This window comes from Musca domestica, unplaced genomic scaffold (assembly GCF_030504385.1).
Source record: "Musca domestica strain aabys unplaced genomic scaffold, Musca_domestica.polishedcontigs.V.1.1 220, whole genome shotgun sequence".
In the NCBI taxonomy this organism is placed as follows: domain Eukaryota; kingdom Metazoa; phylum Arthropoda; class Insecta; order Diptera; family Muscidae; genus Musca; species Musca domestica.
In genome coordinates, this window is record NW_026712263.1 from 21,727 (window position 1) to 40,151 (window position 18,425).

The following is an 18,425-nucleotide window of genomic DNA, read 5'->3' on the forward strand; positions in this document are numbered from 1 at the left end:
TCTTTAAAATTACTTTCTCTAGTTACGGCCAATAATGTATTTTAATAGCCTAAATCGATGTGACCGCCTCAAATCTAATTGTCGTTTTCTCTTACACCAGAAGCAGGGTTTGAATGGATTCAGGGAGAATTTGGAAAATTATAGTTTTAAATATTTCTAAAGTTAAAATGATCACAGAATATTTCGATTACAAATAATAAGTATGTAATTATCATCATTTCCGCATGGTTAAAGGCTCATAAGTCCTTTTCAATTCTCAATTCTCTATCGGGAAATAGAGGGTATTCTATTCGGGAAATAGAGGGTATTAAAGTCCTCTATTCATAAGGATCTTAGAGGCTCTTCAAGTCATTAGAGGGGACTTAAAGGGGTTTATATGCTCAAGACAACCCATAGAGGGTCCCCTAATAAAGGGAGGACCCTTGAAGGGTCTTCTATTCTATGGAGGACCCTTGAAGGGTCTTCTATTCAATAGAGGACCCTTGAAGGGTCTTCTATTCAATAGAGGACCCTTGAAGGGTCTTCTATTCAATAGAAGACCCTTGAAGGGTCTTCTATTCAATAGAGGACCCTTGAAGGGTCTTCTATTCAATAGAGGACCCTTGAAGGGTCTTCTATTCAATAGAGGACCCTTGAAGGGTCTTCTATTCAATAGAGGACCCTAGAAGGGTCTTCTATTCTATAGATGACCCTTGAAGGGTCTTCTATGCTATAGAGGACCCTTTAAAGGTCTTCTATGCTATAGAGGACCCTTTAAGGGGACCTTTTAAGGGTCTTCTATTCCACAGATAACCTTTAAGGGTCTTCTATTCTATAGAGGACCTTTTAAGGATCTTCTATTATATAGAGGACCCTTTAAGGTTCTTCTATACTATAGAGGACCCTTTAAGGGTCTTCTATACTATAGAGGACCCTTTAAGGGTCTTCTGTACTATAGAGGACCCTTAAGGGTCTTCTATACTATAGAGGACCCTTTAAGGGTCTTCTATACTATAGAGGACCCTTAAGGGTCTTCTATACTATAGAGGACCCTTTAAGGGTCTTCTATACTATAGAGGACCCTTTAAGGGTCTTCTATACTATAGAGGACCCTTTAAGGGTCTTCTATACTATAGAGGACCCTTTAAGGGTCTTCTATACTATAGAGGACCCTTTAAGGGTCTTCTATACTATAGAGGACCCTTTAAGGGTCTTCTATACTATAGAGGACCCTTTAAGGGTCTTCTATACTATAGAGGACCCTTTAAGGGTCTTCTATACTATAGAGGACCCTTTAAGGGTCTTCTATACTATAGAGGACCCTTTAAGGGTCTTCTATACTATAGAGGACCCTTTAAGGGTCTTCTATACTATAGAGGACCCTTTAAGGGTCTTCTATACTATAGAGGACCCTTTAAGGGTCTTCTATACTATAGAGGACCCTTTAAGGGTCTTCTATACTATAGAGGACCATTTAAGGGTCTTCTATACTATAGAGGACCCTTTAAGGGTCTTCTATACTATAGAGGGCCTTTAAGGGTCTTCTATACTATAGAGGACCCTTTAAGGGTCTTCTATACTATAGAGGACCCTTTAAGGGTCTTCTATACTATAGAGGACCCTTTAAGGGTCTTCTATACTATAGAGGACCCTTTAAGGGTCTTCTATACTATAGAGGACCCTTTAAGGGTCTTCTATACTATAGAGGACCCTTTAAGGGTCTTCTATACTATAGAGGACCCTTTAAGGGTTTTCTATGCTATAGAAAACCCTTTAATAATTCCATAGATGACCTTCGGAGTGCCTTTATTCCATAGATGACCTTCGAATTGCCTTCTTTTCTGAGGAGGACTCATGAACGGTCTCCTATTCGACACATTCAAGCTTAACGCCTATTTCACTTACCTGCTGATTCGCCTCATCATCATTGCCCGCCAACAATTTCACGGTGCTGCCATTGGCCAAATTAAAACTACCATTGGCCGAATAGTTATGCTGTTTCATGGGTGTGGTGGGACTACGCGAAAATTATGGAAATCCCGACTGCCACCCACTTCTTGGCTATGATAATCCGAATGAATATCATTCAAGGTGTTATTGCTGCCACTTATGGTTGTCACACCGCTGGTACTCATGTGACCCGATGTGGCCGTTGTTCTGCCACTCAGAGTACCGCCACCACCACCTACACCCACGCTACTGCCATTTCTCAAGGCCGTACTGCGGCCATCCGAAGAACTCATCATTTCGGTTGTTGTTATATTCGAATATAACTACGTGTCGTTTGGGGTGAGGGTGTTACGGGTGGTCGTCGTGGCCCCTCACTTTCCGCCACTGAGCCTTCGATCCTTCGTCGCATATTTACCCAGGATAGGCGATGCTCTTGCCTACGATCCATGGTGGGGGGATTACTGGAGTACGCATCATGTCCCATGGCATTGGGTGTGTTGCCCATCACATAAATGCTTGTAGCTGTCGAATCGCTGCGTATACGCATGTCATCCTCGTTAATGTGTTGTTGCTTTGTTGGCTGATACGATTTGTGGGTGGAACCAGCATCTGATGGTGCTGGATGCATTGCTGCCGGACTTTCGCTATATGTTGACTGTGACTGTGACTCTTGTGGTTTCGGGTTCTGCCTCCGTGAGGCCACAATAGTTTTCAATTGTTGCATATGCTCATCAAGTGCTTCATCACTTGTCCGAGTTTTAAACGTTGGATTCATTGTGCCACCACTTAGTCTGCTGCTATGTTTTGCTCATTTACTTCGTCATTCATTCGCAAGAAACGTGTTTCCTAGTTGTTTGAGTTCTTCTTCTCTCCGCTGTGGCTTTAAGCAGAGGGCATTGGATGCCAATGCTTTTGAAATTGTGTATCTACTAATAAGGCGTATCTGTAATAAATGCATGAAAATACAACGAAAAAAATAATAAATTAATATTAATTATTTCTTATTAATAAATTTATGTTTTTTTTTTTCTTCTCTTCTCTTGTTTTGTTAATGATGATGATTATGGAGATAAAATCTTTGAAGTTAAATTTTACTAACAATAGGATGATATACGGAAATCATTTTTGGTCAAGATTGCATAGATCACGATATTCAATATGACATTGAACATCGGGGTGGCGAACCATGTAATGGACATAAAAAAAATGATGATGAGTTGGATTATATTAAGTACTTTTTATGAAAGGTATGAGCTAATGGAAAGGTGATTACGACGAGCATTATCTTCAATTTAATTAACAATTCCGCTGTGCAGTGAGGATGTCTTCAATAGAATAGTTCCGAACAAAAAAATGCTAAGTTTGTCGAAAATAAAACAAGGTTTTTATATCCTCAGCCATATGGCTACAAAGGGTATATATCATTTGATACGGCCAAAACGTGCCTAGTCGAAATAACGGTTTTAGACCCTAGGTCTCTCTGGACCAAATCCGTTTCAGAACATTTGGAGTCGGTCTAGGGATGTCCGTCAGTCTGTCTGTCTGGATGGCTTGTGCACACGATAACTCTCGAAGGGAGTATCCGATTTGATCCAACTTGGTACATCGTAATATTATTGTCAAACTTAGATCGAGTTCGGAGATGGGCAATATCGGTCCACTCCTTCTGGTACCTCCCCCACAAAAGGTCGAAATTTTTCAAAAATATATTTTTTGCACACAAAGACAAAGGATAATCCGATATGGTCAAACTTATCCTAATATTTACGTCAGTGCAACGACAGGTTCGAAAAGAGAAAACATCGGTCCACAAATGGTTCAAATGTTGAATAATTGCAACTCAAATAAAATAAGAGTCCGATTGTCTTCAAATTTCAACACATCCCAATATTTGTATAAACCCAATATCTGGTGTAAAGATGAAATATATCGGTCCACTCCTTCTGGTACCTCCCCCTCAAAAGGTCGAAATTGTGAATATCCATTAAACTCATAAAACGCGAAATTAACATTGGATTCCATTAGACTTTGCACATCTGAATATTTCTATCAACACAAGATCTGTAGGTAGAGATCTGACCATTCCTCCTACTACCTCCCCCACAAAGGGTCAAAGTTTTAAATAACCAAAACGTTTATAAAATCCGAAATTAGCTTCAGGTTCTCTTTATATTTCACACATAACAAAAGATCCTGTGAAGGTGGGATATATCGGTCCACTCCTTTTGATAACTCCCCCACAAAGGCTTAAAATTTTGAATGTCCATGAAGCTCATAAAAATCGAAATTGATATCCGATTCTATTCAAAAATTGCTACATCCCAAAATTTCCATTAACAGAACACAGTCCAAACCTAGCACGTCGCAATATTTGTATCATATTTATTTAGGTCCGATACGATATAGCCAATATTGGCCAATTTCTTCGGAACCAACTGCATAAGGGGTTAAACATTTGAATAATCATAACATAAGTCAAAATATTTTAAATAATCGAACATCAGCTCAGGGTATACATCTGTCGGCAAAACCGACCGATATACTTTTTTACTTGTTATGTTATGTATGTCTAGAATATTTCTTTCTTTGACAATTTCCTCAAATAATTAGAAATTAAAGGAGATTTTGACAGAGAATGAAAAGATGCTTTGGAAAACGTAAACACCTTTTTTTCCCTCGTAATATATCAATTTCGAATGTAATTTTCGTAAAAACGATTAAACATAGATATATGATTTATTCGGAGATGTATTGTAAATTTTGTCCAGAATATTTCTTCTCCTGACAGTTTTTGCCTAAAACGAAGTTTTATGCCAATTTCATGCATCAACTCGAAAAAAGCCAAATAAAAAAAAAAACAAGTAAAATAGCATCAGTTTTACCGACAAATATATACCCCCAAGCCTTGAGTAATGATTATTCCAACTGTTGTTGACCCTTTATAAAGAGAGTCGGATGTTTATATCGCTTTTGGAGCGTTTTGTTTTTCAAAAAATTTGAATCCTCTCTTGGGGAGGTATCCAAAACAAATGGTCCGGCCTGTACCATCTTTATCTTGTTTTTATGGAAATATTGAGATGTGGCAAGTCTGAATGGAATCGGATATTAATTTCGCGTTTAACGAGCTTCATGGATATTCAAAATTTTGACCCTTTGTGGGGGAGGTACCAGAAGGGGTGGACCGATATATCCCATCTCTGCCATCTTTATAACGGATCTTGTTTTTTATGGAAATATTGAGAGGTTCCAAGTCTGAATGGAATCAGATATTAACTTCGCGTTTAATGAGCTTCATGGATATTCAAAAGTTGACCCTTTGTGGGGAGGTACCAGAAGGAGTGGACCGCTACATTCCATCTTCACAGCAGATCTTGTGTTCATAAACGTATTGGGATGTGCGAAATTTGAAAATAATCTGACTCTTTTTTAATCTTTTATAAGAGTTGTAATTATTCAACATTTTAGAGGTAGCAGAAGGAGTGACCCGATATAATCCATCTTCACACCAGACATTTGGTTAATAAAGTATTGTGATGTGTGTAATTTGAAGACAATCGGTCTCTTACATAAGAGTTATATTATTCAAATTTTGACTCTTTGTGGGGGAGGTACTTGATGGAGTGGACCGATATTATCCACTTTCGTATCTGGCTAGAACTGATGCAATCATTATGATTTCCAAAGTTGGAGCACAATCGGATTATCCTTTCTCTTTCTGTGCAGTAAAATATTTTCACTCCAGAAGGAGTGAACCAACATTACATATCTCCAACTCGATCATAGTTTTATAATATTATTACGATTTACAAAGTTTGGACCTAATCGCATACACCCTTCGAGAGTTATTGTGCGCACCAGCCAGACAGACGGACGGACGGACATCGCTAAATCGACTCCAAATGTCCTGAAACGGATTTGGTACAAAGTAACCTAGGGTCTGAAACCCTTATTTCGATGAGGCACATTTTGGCCGCATCAAATGATAGCCATGTGACTTATGGTATAAAAATCCAAATTTTCAACCATTTTAGGGGGAAGAATCCCAAGGAATCCTATATTTACTTTGGGTCTATGGTTGATAGAAATTAAGACGTACACAATGTTTAAAGAGAAAACCTAAGTCCTTTTTTCGCAAGCCTAAGGATTATAATTTTTAAAAATGTTGAACCTTATGGGGTAGGTACCAAAAGAAGTCTATTCGGTCTTCATATCAGATCTTGCCTTGGTAGAAATATTGCGATGCATGAAATTCGAAGATAATGGGACTCATATTTCCGAATTATAAAATTATTCAAAATTTGAACCCTTTGTGGGGAGCTACTAGAAGTAGTGACCGATAATATCCTCCACCGAATACGATATAAGTTGATAATAATTTTACGACACACCTATGGACCAAATCGGATACTCCCTTCACCAGCCGGCCGGAAAGACGAATCGTCTCCTAACAGCTTTAAACGGATTTCGTCCAAGGAGACCTAGGGTATAAAACCGTTATTTCGATATGGGTCGTCTTGGACGTATCAAATAATATATACCATCTGTGGCCATAAGGTAGTGGGTATAAAAGGCTTCGAAGTAGAAATTTCCGAATATATGAATTCCAGGCGTTTAGGTTAGATTTGACTGAGACTCTTGACGTCTTCTACAGCTATAGTAGAATTTCATGATAAATAATTTCGTAGGATATTTTGACTTGCTACGGTCCATCAAAAACGTGGATTTAACACTACTTTCATAATCTGCTGGAATTTTCCCGTAATAATTGAAAAAAAAATGTCGCACAGTGTGATGAGTACTTCCTTTTTTAGGTATCCTCAGAAACTTTGAGATATCTCAAAAGGGAATTTTACACTACCAAAAAAACTTGTTGTTCATTGCAATATGTTCCTTACCTATTTTAAACTATGTACCTCTTCCCAATTTCGTTGTCATTACCCATAATTTTTTTTCTTCAAACTGTTTTAAAAAAAAAAACAAAACACTCAATCAATCAAAACGTGCCAAAGTCATAAAAAACAAACACGGCAACAATTTGAAATGCATAGCAAAAACGGTTACGTTATGTGTGGCGTTAAGAAATCCATTTGAATTTTTAAAATGGATTGACTCACAGAAGAGAGCAGCTGGAACGACGATATGTAACAAATTAATTTTTCAAGTTCATTAGAATTTATTTAAATTTTAATTTAAGAAGAAAACGCACACTCACACACCTTTGGATGGGTTTCTTATGAGTCATTGGTTTTATAATTCGCATGCCTTAACGTCAAACAGATTCGAAACTATTTATTTATTTACTTTTTGTGAAAGGAAGTTTATTTTGCGTAATTTCCAATATTGGCAAATTCTGTGAAATAAAAATATTTTTTTGCATAATTCCAAATATTGTTTAGGCCTCCGGGGCCAAGTGTTTCACATTTTGTGGTTTATAATTATTGAAACGATTAATTAATGAATGAATGAATTCTGATCGTTGTAATGACGTTTACACACATTTGGGCGCCAACGAAATGGCAATACAATCTCTTTCAATGCTTTTAGAACAAAGTGTGTTGACTCATTTGTGGTAAGTTATTGTAATTGGTTGGCGTGATTCTTGTTGCTCTTTTATTTGTGTAGAATTAAGGTGCCCGGAAATAATCCCCATGGCAATTATGGCGATTTTGGATCATAAGCCGGATTATAAAGTGGGGATTATATCCGAATTTCCCCAGAAGGAAAACAAGGCCTAAGTTGAGTTTAGAGGCTATGCTCGGAAACCCTGTAGAGGGTTTCTATCCGTGGAAAATCTGTATAAGGTCTTCTTGACATAGAAGATCTTCTAGTCATAGAAGACCTTTATAAGGCCTTTGGAAAATAAAAGACCTGTAGAAGGCCTTATAGCCATAAACTCCTGTAGAATTTCTTCCAATCATAGAAGACCTGTAGAAGGTCTTCCCGCAATAGAAGAACTGTAGAAAATCTTCTAGCCATGGAAGACCTGTAAAAGGTCTTCTGAACATGGAAGACCTGTAGAACTTCTTCTATAATCTTTATTGATAATACATTTGGTATTATGACTATGGGAGACCAGTTGAAGATCTTCTGACCATAGAAGATCTATGGAAGGTCTTCTAGCCATAGAAGACCTGAAGAAGGTCTTCTAGTCATTGAAGACCTGTAGAAGGGCTTATAGCCATAGAAGACCTGTATAACGTCTTCTAGCTATTGAAGACCTTTAGAAAGTCTTCGGACTATAAAACACCTGTAGAAGGTCTTCTAGTCATTGAAGACCTGTAGAAGGGCTTATAGCCATAGAAGGCCTGTAGAAGGTCTTTTGACCATCTAAGACTTTTATAAGGACTTCGAAACATAAAAGACCTGTAGAAGGCCTTATAGCCATAGAAGACCTGCATAAAGTCTTTCTGCCATAGAAGAACTATAGAAAGTCTTCCCGCCATAGAAGACATGTGAAAAGCCTTCTAGCCATAGATGACCTGCAAAAGGTCCTCTGACTATGAAAGACCTGTGGAACATCTTCTAGAGGTATAAGACTGCATAAGGTCTTCTCGCCATAGAAGACCTGTAGAAAACCTTCTATCAATAAAATATCTGTGGAAGGTCTTCTAGTCATAGAAGACCTGTAGAAGGACTTCTAGTCATAGAAGGCCTGTAGAGGGTCTTCTGACATTGGAGACTTTTATAAAGTCTTAGAAACATAAAAGACCTGTAGAGGGCCTTACAGCCATAGAAGACCTGCATAAGGTCTTTCCGCCATAGAAGATCTGTTGAAAGTCTTCTGACCATAGAAGGGATGTAGAACGTCTTCAAGCCATAAAAGTCCTGCACAGGGTCTTCCCGCCACAGAAGACCCCTATAAAGCCTTCTAGCCATAGAAGATCTGTAGAAGGACTTCTGACTATGGAAGACCTGTTGAAGATCTTCTGACCACAGAAGATCTGTAGACGGTCGTCTAGCCATGTGTTACCTGTTGCAGGCCTTCTATCCTTAAAAAAAACTGCTGAAAGCCTTCTATGCTCGGATTGACCTGAAATGTTATCAAAGTAGGTACTATTAACCTGGATAAGGCAAAGTAATTTTTTCGTTACCCGGTTATTCGACCCGAAAGTTCGGGTCCAAAATCCAGATTATATCCGGTTCCACAAAACTCTGGAATATGTCCAACACCGTCAACGCGATCCATAGTTTTTCTAAACTTATAACTAACTTTATAGTACCCAGCCTCCGATTTTAAAGCCAATATCATCGGAACTACAAGAGATATCAGCTTATTTGGCTCCATTTTGGAAAGTCAAGAGTGTAGGCTATAAAGCAGTATGCAGATCTTAATACTCCATAATAGGTCCATTTTCGACTTTTTATGGGTTTTTCAAAAAGTTACAAAATAACAACTTTCTTGTATTGCTCCAGAACCGTTTCAGAAAACCCCCTTCATATGTCCCCTTGTTGGATAGGTAGTTTCATTGCAGCTTTCAAATGATACCCATTTTGTACATATCAGTATAACCGCACAAAATTCGAATTTTGTATCCGAATTTTCGGGTCGAATAACTGGATAACCGGGTATTTCCCCCACGAAAAATTTACTTTGCCATAATCAAATATCTACCCCATAATGGGGTTTATACCGCTTGGGGATTATGACCGATTCAAATTTTACGTAATCCCCATTCCATCAGTTCCGATATAAGATCCTGGTTTTATTCGGTTCTACAAAACACTGGAATATGTCCAACATCGGCTATGCGATCAATAGTAGTTATAAACCTTATAACTTTTGGCCGACAACTAACGGCCTCCGATTTCACAGCCAATATCTTCGGAACTAAAAGAGATATCAGAATATTTGGCACCATTTTGGAAAGGCAGGAGTATAGGATATAATGCAGTATGTAGATCTTATCACCCCATAATGGGCCCATTTTCGACTTTTTATTTCAATTTCCTCCGGAGCCGATTCGAAAAACCCTTCATATCAACCCTTATTGAATAGTTATTTTCATAAGCTGTCAGTTGATACCCATTTTGTGCATATCAGTATTACAAAATAAAACCCCGATTTTTTATCTGGACTTTCGGGTCGATTAACATGGTAACCGGGAATTTTCACCGTGAAAAAAGTTCATATGATCACTTGTTGTTGTATAGGTATATTAATAAGCTTTCAAATGATACAAATCTTGTATAACCGGATTTGTAACCGAATTTTCGGGTCGAATAACGGGGTAATCGGGAATTTCCACCACGAAAAAATTTATGTAATGATATCCATTTTGTACAACCGGATAATACCCGGATTTTGTAACCGAATTTTCGGGTCAAATAACAGGGTAACCGGGAATTTGTACCACGAAAAAATTTCATGTAACCACTTATTGGATAGGTATTTACATAAGCTTTCCAATGGTACCAATTTTGTATAACCGGATAAAACCCGGATTTAGTAACCGAATTTTCGGGTCGAAAAACAAGTTAACCGGGAATTTCAACTGCGAAAAAATTGCATATGACCACTTGTTGGATAGGGATATTCATAAGCTTTCAAATGATACAAATTTTGTATAACCGGATAAAACTCGGATTTTGTATCAGAATTTTCGGGTCAAATAACGGGTAAACCTACCCCATAAGGGGGTTTATGTCCGAAATCCCCATTTCTTCCGCTACTTTCTGGAATAATAATCGATTTAATTTTTAACATAATCCCCATTCCATTAGGGGTCTATCCATCCCTATAATTCAAAGAACTCCGTTGCATTACGGAAAGCCCCAGAATAAGACACCACAGGATTTATGCCATTTGAAAAGTTTTTTTTTTACAAATATCGTCAGATAAATAATCCTATTAAATCTCATTCTGTAATTGAGGGTCACATTTGGCCACAAAAATTGTTATAACCTCAGCCTTATGACTACAGACTTACATTACCTTTTAATAGGTAATATTCGGCTCACACATCTGTCACATTTTTGCTGGGTTACTAATATCAAAACCCCCTGAAAATCTACACAATTTCCCAATTTCTGCTAAAATTGTGCCCCCTAGTGTACCAGCGCCACACGGCTTATGGCAAATTGTAAAATTTATGCTAATTCAAATTGTGCAGTCTCGTTGACAATGTGAATGGCCTTTTCACCCACATTGAAATGAATAAATAAATTACATCTGAAATCTTATTTACAATACTTGGATACAACAGACAGTCAGACAGACTGACAGACATACATGCATACATGTGTAATGCTCCAATTCATCTCTGTTTAAAAATGAGTGATAAAGTAATGTCGTCGGTAAATATTTATTAAATGAGCTGTTTTTTAAAAGTGCAATTACTATCAGCAGGAATTCTGAGTAAAATAATATTCTACTCTCATCTCAAATATTGAAAGTAAAAGAGAAAAAAACAAATATTATCTGATAAGATAACTATTGGTCTGGTTCTTTGCCACTCCCAATAACTGTTGTTGGAATCTTCGTTTAATGATAAATAATAGCATGTGTTTCCTCCTATGCTATTGTTCGAAAATTCAACAAAAATAGCTATTGTTTAACAATTTGCCAAAATAAAAAACAAACACAGAAACATCATGTTTCAAGGTCACAATTACACACAATTATGGAAATAACTCAATATTTCATAAAAGATAATATTTAAAAACTTGTATCCAAATTTAACATCCCAATTTTCATACCCTCAGCCAAATGTCTAGAGGATATATATCATTTGATACGGTCAAAACGTGCCTAGTCGAAATAAACGAGGACCAAATCTGTTTGAGTACATTTGAAGTCGATCAAGCGATGTCCGTCCGTCTGTCTGTCTGTCTGGCTGGCTGATGCGCACAATATTGCTCGAAGGTAGTATCCGATTTGGTCAAAACTTGATACATCGTAATATTTTTGTCAAACTATGATCGAGTTCGGAAATGGGCACTGTCGGTCCACTCCTTCTGGTACCCCCTAGTAAATTTTCAAAAAAAAAATATAAAGAAGCGATGATCCGATTTTGCTCCAACTTTGCAAATCCTAATATTTATGTCAGTTCTAGATTAGGTGCAAAAATGGACAATATCGGTCCTCCCGCACAAAGGGTCCAAATTTTGAATAATTACAAGTCTTATAAACTGTGATGTGAGACTCCGATTGCCTTAAAATTTCCCACATCCCTATAATTTTATTAAGCCAAGGTCTGCTCTTAAGTTGGAATATATCGGTCGACTCCCACAAAGAGTCGAAATTTTCAAAAAATATATTTTTTCTGCAGAGAAAGAGAAGCGAAAATTCGATTTTGCTCCAACTTTGGAAATCCCAAAATTTGCATCAGTTCTAGGTCAGGTGCAAAAATGGATAATATCGGTCCACTCCATCAAGTACCTCCCCCACAAAAGGTCGAAATTTGGAATACCCATTATGCTCATAAACGCGAAATTAACATCCGATTCCATTTAGACTCTTCACATCTGAATATTTCTATCAACACAAGATCTGTTGTAAAGACGGTAGGGAGGGATCTGTCAATTCCCTCTGGTACCTCCCCCACAAAAGGTCAAAGTTTTGAATAACCAAAAACTTTAACAAAATCCTAAATAAGCCTCCGGTACTCTTCATATTTCGCATCTCCTATTATTTTTACTAACACAGGATCTGTTGTGAAGACGGGATATATCGGTCCACTCCTTCTGGTACCTCTCCCACAAAGGCTCAAAATTTGAATATCCATGAAGCTTATAAAACGCGAAATTAAAATTCAATTCCATTAACGCAAGATCTGTTATATAGATGGTAGAGATCGGACCATTTCTTCTGGTACCTCCCCCACATAGGGTTCAAGCTTTTGATAAACAAACCGCTAAAAGAAAGCGAAATAATGCGAACCCCTTCTGGTACCTCATCCACCAAGGGACACAATTCTCAATACTTTTATCTGTCATAATTTGCGAAACAAGTCAGCGATTCCTTACTTGCTATGCCTAAAAATAAATTTCTCTCAACCAAACACCTGATATGAATATGAAATGTATCCGAATTTATGATTTTACATAAGATGAATGTTGGATTTTCTTGAAATTTTGGCCATACCAATATTTTTATCGCTGTTAGATGAAGTATGGAAATGGAATACTTTAGTCGACAACCTCACGCACCTTTTATTTATTATTTTTTTTTTTTTTTTCTAAAAATGTTCACATATTTCATATAAAGTGAAGGAAATAACCAATATAGTCTAAAACTGGTATTTTGCAATGTTTATAGGGATTGAGCCTGACCATTTTGCAACAACAAAATACTATGGTATATTTATATTTATTTTATTATATTTATATTATATATTTATTATGTACAAAGCGAAATGGACAATATTGGTCAATTCCTTTCGAACCTACTCCATAGAGGATCAACAATTTGAGTAATCATAACAGAAGTGGAAATATATTTAATCAAACATTGGCTGAGGGTATACATCTGTCGGCGATACCGACTGATTCTATTTTACTTGTTTTCTTTCTTTTAATTAAAAAAATAAATAAAAATAAACACCTATTTCATATTTAAGAAAACAGCTGTTTCAATCAATGTCTCGCAATGTGAAGACAAGTGTTTTCTTTTATTCATTCAAAACAAAACAGTTACACATCAAACAATCCACAGAAATTAAAACCAAAAAAGAACATACCTTCATTATTTAAATTTGAATGGAAATCCATGAAAATTCAAACAACAATTTGAAATAATGTAAATAATTATTACACATACAAAATACATACATACAGTATTAGTCATAAACCCATACATGTGAATAACTTCAAATTTCCGTAAACGTTACAATGCTTTGTTGGGGAACTGTAATTTCCAAGAAGTATATTTCTTAAAAATACTGATGTGACTTCTCTTTCCCAAGCCAAGTCAAGACTGTTCTGTAACAATGGCAAGTGGCACCCCAGGAAAATTCTAAAAAAAAAATCAGGTAATGCCTCTCTCATTCCCCCGCCTGTCATGAAAGTGTTTAAAAAAAGTAATTTACGAAAATTTAAACAAGTGTGTTAAACACTTAAGGCTTTATTTTGTGTCAGCTGTGAAAATAATGAATAAAGCTACCGCACAACCAACAACAAAGGCACAATTTATAAAATGCGGAACTTCACTTTAACCCAGAATTGAATTTTATGTAAAGCCGTTACTTTTAAGAAATAAGGTTAGAATAAACCCAATGCTATCTATCTCTTTTGCCAACGCGACACCTTAGAAATGCCAGAGAGAAAGAGAGAGACTATTTATACAGAGAAGAGAGGATAAAAAGCGAAGGAGGCGTTCTATTCCTAGAAGACTGTTTTTTCTGAAAAAGGTTTCTTTTTGTAGAACATACGTTTTTCATCGAAAAGCCGCAAAAGACACTAGAAGGTCTTCTGACCATAGAAGACCTCTAGAAGGACATCTACCTATTGAAGACCTATTAAATAAACCCAATACTCTCTATCTCGTTTGCAAACACAACACTTAGACCTACAAGAGAGACTTTTTACACATAGAAGAGAGGAAGAAAGCGAATGAGGCGTTCTTCCTAGAAGACTTTTCCTTTTGAAGAAGGTTTCTTTTTGTAGAACAGACAGTTTTAAATCGAAAAAGCCACAAAAGACCCTAAAAATCTGTAGAATGTCTTTTGACCATAGAAGACCACTAAAAGGTCATCTGCCTATAGAAGACCTGTGGAAGGCCTTTTAGCCTTTTGAGGTTGAGAGTATAGTCAGTGTCTTCTGTCATAGCCATATCTAGCCATAGAACGCCTGTTAAGGGGCTTCTATCCATGAAGGACCTGTAGAAGGTCATCTGGCCATAAAATACCTGTAAAATGTCTTCTAACCATAGAAGACCTGAAGAAGGTCCTCCAGTCATAGAATACCTAAACAAGGTCTTCCTAATAGAAAAGACCTGACGAAGTCCTTCTGGTCATAGAAGACATGTAAAATGTCTTCTGGCCTTAGAAGACCTGTAAAATGTCTTCTGACCATAGAAGACCTGTAAAAGGTCTTCTGAACATAGAATACGTGTAGCTGATCTTCAAGCCATAGAAGGCCTGTTGAAAGACTTTAAGCCATAGAAGACCCTCTAGCCCTAGAAGATCTGAAGATGATCTTTTAGATATAGAAGGCCTATTTAAGGTTTTCTAGCAGTAGAAGACATATTGAAGGTCTCCTAGCCACAGAAAACCTGTGAAACGTATTCTTGCTGTAGAAGGCCTCTAAGCCATAGAAGACCTGTAGAAGACCTTCAGGACATGGAAGTCCTGTGGAAGGTCTTCTGGCCATACAAGACCTGTAAAAATTATTTTAGACCTAGAAGGCCTGTATACCTTCTATCCATAGAAAAGCTATGGAAGGTATTCTAGACATAGAAGACCTTCAAGCCTGTTCAGGGTCTTCTGGCGATAGAAAACCTTCAGATTATAGCCATAGAAGACCTGTAGAAGGCCTTCAGGACATGGAAGTCCTGTGGAAGGTCTTCTGGCCATACAAGACCTGTAAAAATTATTTTAGACCTAGAAGGCCTGCATATGATCTTCTATTAAGATATTCTAGCCATAGAAAACCTGTGGAAGTATTTCTAGCCATAGAAGAGCTGCAGAGGGTATTCTGTTTATAGAAGACCTGCAGGATGGTATTCAGATGGTAGAAGACCTGTGGAAGGTTTCGGGCCTTCATATATTCGCTATTTTGCGGATTTGATCTACATTTTTGTTTTAAATTTGATTTTTGATGTTCGTAATGTCAGAAAATCTTCTATACGTAACCAACGTTTTCGTACAGCCTATATATAAGACAACCTCTTAAAACTCTGTATTTTTATTTGAAGCTTGTAATGGCTAACAGATGTCCAGATTTACGTTATCTCTCGTTCGGTATTCTGATGGTTTCAGCAGTAGTTTTCAACGGAATTTTTCGTAAATTTTGTATCTCAAGTGCCTAACAACAGATATAAGTCATATTGTCATAATACTAGACCTCGGCATGGATAGACACATTTTAAAAAATATTACTCTCAAAAAGTTCACTTGCTTCTTACTGAAATCCTTTTTTCCAATATAGGTTATAAATCCGAAATATGATTAAAGCTTCCCAAAGCTGAATTTCTTTTCTCCAGGGACCATATATCGCCTAAAAATGCCTTAATAATTTCATTCTTAAATCGAGTTCTATCCCCATCATAAAATCCGTCAAAAATATATAAATAAACTTTTATAGGTTATTCGCCCCCATTTAATTGGTCTAAAGAGAATCTCCATTATTTAACCAAACGGAGGGCTACACACACATGATAATCCATCCATCTACACATCCGCTCAAAATCCAAAGTGCTAACTTCATAAGCAGTTCAGTTAAAAGTTTAGCAGATAAAAACACTACATGAATTGCTTTTAATAACACCCAACACTTGAACTACTTAACCCCACCACCGATCTTGTGGTGGTGAGGCGAAGAAAAGCGAAGAGGGAGGCAAGTTAATGGCATAATTAAGCAGCAAAAATTTGATTTTCAGTTCAGCTCAGTTCCATCTCCTTTATTCTTTTCATTTTCAAAGCATTAAAAAAGTGTAAAATTGTTTTGTACTTCCAGCCCAAACGCGCAGCGTTTAACCACATGTTCGCACATTCACACCAGAGGAAAAGTTCATCCGTTTGGAATTGTTTGCTTTTGTCTTTAGTTTTCGATGTTGTTGTACTTTAACACCATGAACTTGGCTTTGTTAAGTTTTCTTGTTGTTGTTATGAGTGTATCTTCCGTTTGTCGGTTGGTCAATTTTTGGAATATGACGGCTGTTTTTTTTTTTTTTTTTGTTTTTTGTTCTGGTAGAAGAAACCATGGTTTGAGCCATAATGTATGTACCGAGATATGTACGTGTTGGTGGTAGCTTTTTCTTTCTTTTTCCCCAACAACTGTTTCCTTTTTCTTTTCTTTTTTCCATGCGCCATTGCACATGGACTGGTTTGACTACTGGTTTTCGGGTTTGTTAAGAAAGTCGTGTTGAGAGGTTTCTTCGGAACGATCGTTGTTGATGGCATGGAACGAAATGTTGGTTGTAAGACATTGTAATTTTTATTTAAATGGGCAATATGACTTTAATGTCATACCAAATGGGGTCAGTTGAAGGAATGGGATCGCCTTTTCGAGGTGTATTTTAAGTTAGAATGAACATATGTTTGTTAAATGTGAGAGACCTTTGAATTCAAAGGCGATCTCCGAAGGGAAGTCTATAGTGTCTTCTATCGATAGAGAGAAGAATTTCTTCAAGAGGACATCTATACCTGGAAGACCTGTTAAGGGTCTCTATGTCCTCTATGTTTAGAAGACCCTCTTTAGGTTCTTTTTGGATAAAAAAAACCCTTGAGATGAGTTCTATGGCTTGAAGGGGTCTTCAAGAGGTATTCCATAATTAAAATAAACTCAACAGGGGTTCTATAGATAGAAGTCCATCAACCCGTTTTCTAAGACCAGAAGAACTTCTGTAGGTTCTCTATGCCTACAAGACCCTTAAAAAATTCTGTATAGCAACAATAACTTCTACAGGTCCCCTATGAGATGAATACCCTCAATCGGGGTTATATGGCTAGAAACCCTTCAGCAGGTCTTCAATTTATTAATGACCCTCTACAGGTCTTCTATATCTATAAGACCCTCAATAGGTTATCTATGAGTAAAATACCTTCTTTAGGTACTCTATGGCTAGAAGGCCATATACAGCTCTTCTATACAAGAAGACCTTTTATGACAAGAAGACATTCAACATGTTTTCTATGCCTAGAATCTCTTGAGCGAGTCTTCTATGACTTGAAAACCCTCTACAGTTCATCTTCTATGGAGAGGAGACCTTCTTCAAGAGGTCATCTATGGGAGACTCTTAATAGGTCCTCTATGTTTAGGAGTCCCTCTTTAGGTTATTTTGGATGAAAAAAAAAAACCTAAAGGTGGTTATATGGCATTAAGACCTTCAACAGGTCTTCCATGGATATAAAACCTTCATCCGGTCTCCTATGACAATAAGGCAAAAAATTTATTCCCAAAAAAGCTTCAAGAGTTCTTCCATGATTAAAATAAACTCAACTGGGGTTCTATAGATAGAAGTGCTTCAACCGGACTTTTAAGACCAGAAGAACCTCTGCATGTTCCCTATAGCTAGAAAACCCTCTAAAGATTCTGTATAGCAAGAATAACTTCTACAGCTCCCCTATTAGATGAATACCGCCAATAGGGGATATATAATTAGAAAACCTTCAGCAGATCTTCAATTTATTGAGGATCCTCTACAGGGAGGCCCTCAATAGGTTATCTATGACTAGAGGATCTTTTACAGGTGTAACACCTCGAAATATACATTTAAGACCCCACAAAGTATATATATTCTTCATCAGCATAAAATTCTATGTCGATTTTGCGATGTTTGTCCGTCCGTCGACGTCTATCCGTACCTCCCGATATCCGGTATTTTCGTGATTTTAGCG

The 18,425-nt window shown here is 37.1% G+C and overlaps 1 protein-coding gene across 4 annotated transcripts in view; it reads right to left on the bottom strand.

Annotated features, from left to right (window-relative positions):
* Positions 1–1,890: 1,890 nt before the first annotated feature.
* Positions 1,891–18,425, bottom strand: part of LOC109613417 (uncharacterized) — a 60,463-nt gene continuing 43,928 nt past the window's right edge. For all 4 annotated transcript variants that reach the window (XM_059123098.1, XM_059123100.1, XM_059123101.1 and 1 more), the window contains one exon: positions 1,891–2,872. In XM_059123098.1, the coding sequence (XP_058979081.1) occupies positions 2,237–2,704 (468 nt within the window). In that variant the 5' untranslated portion in view covers positions 2,705–2,872 and the 3' untranslated portion in view covers positions 1,891–2,236. The remainder of the gene's footprint in view (positions 2,873–18,425) is intronic.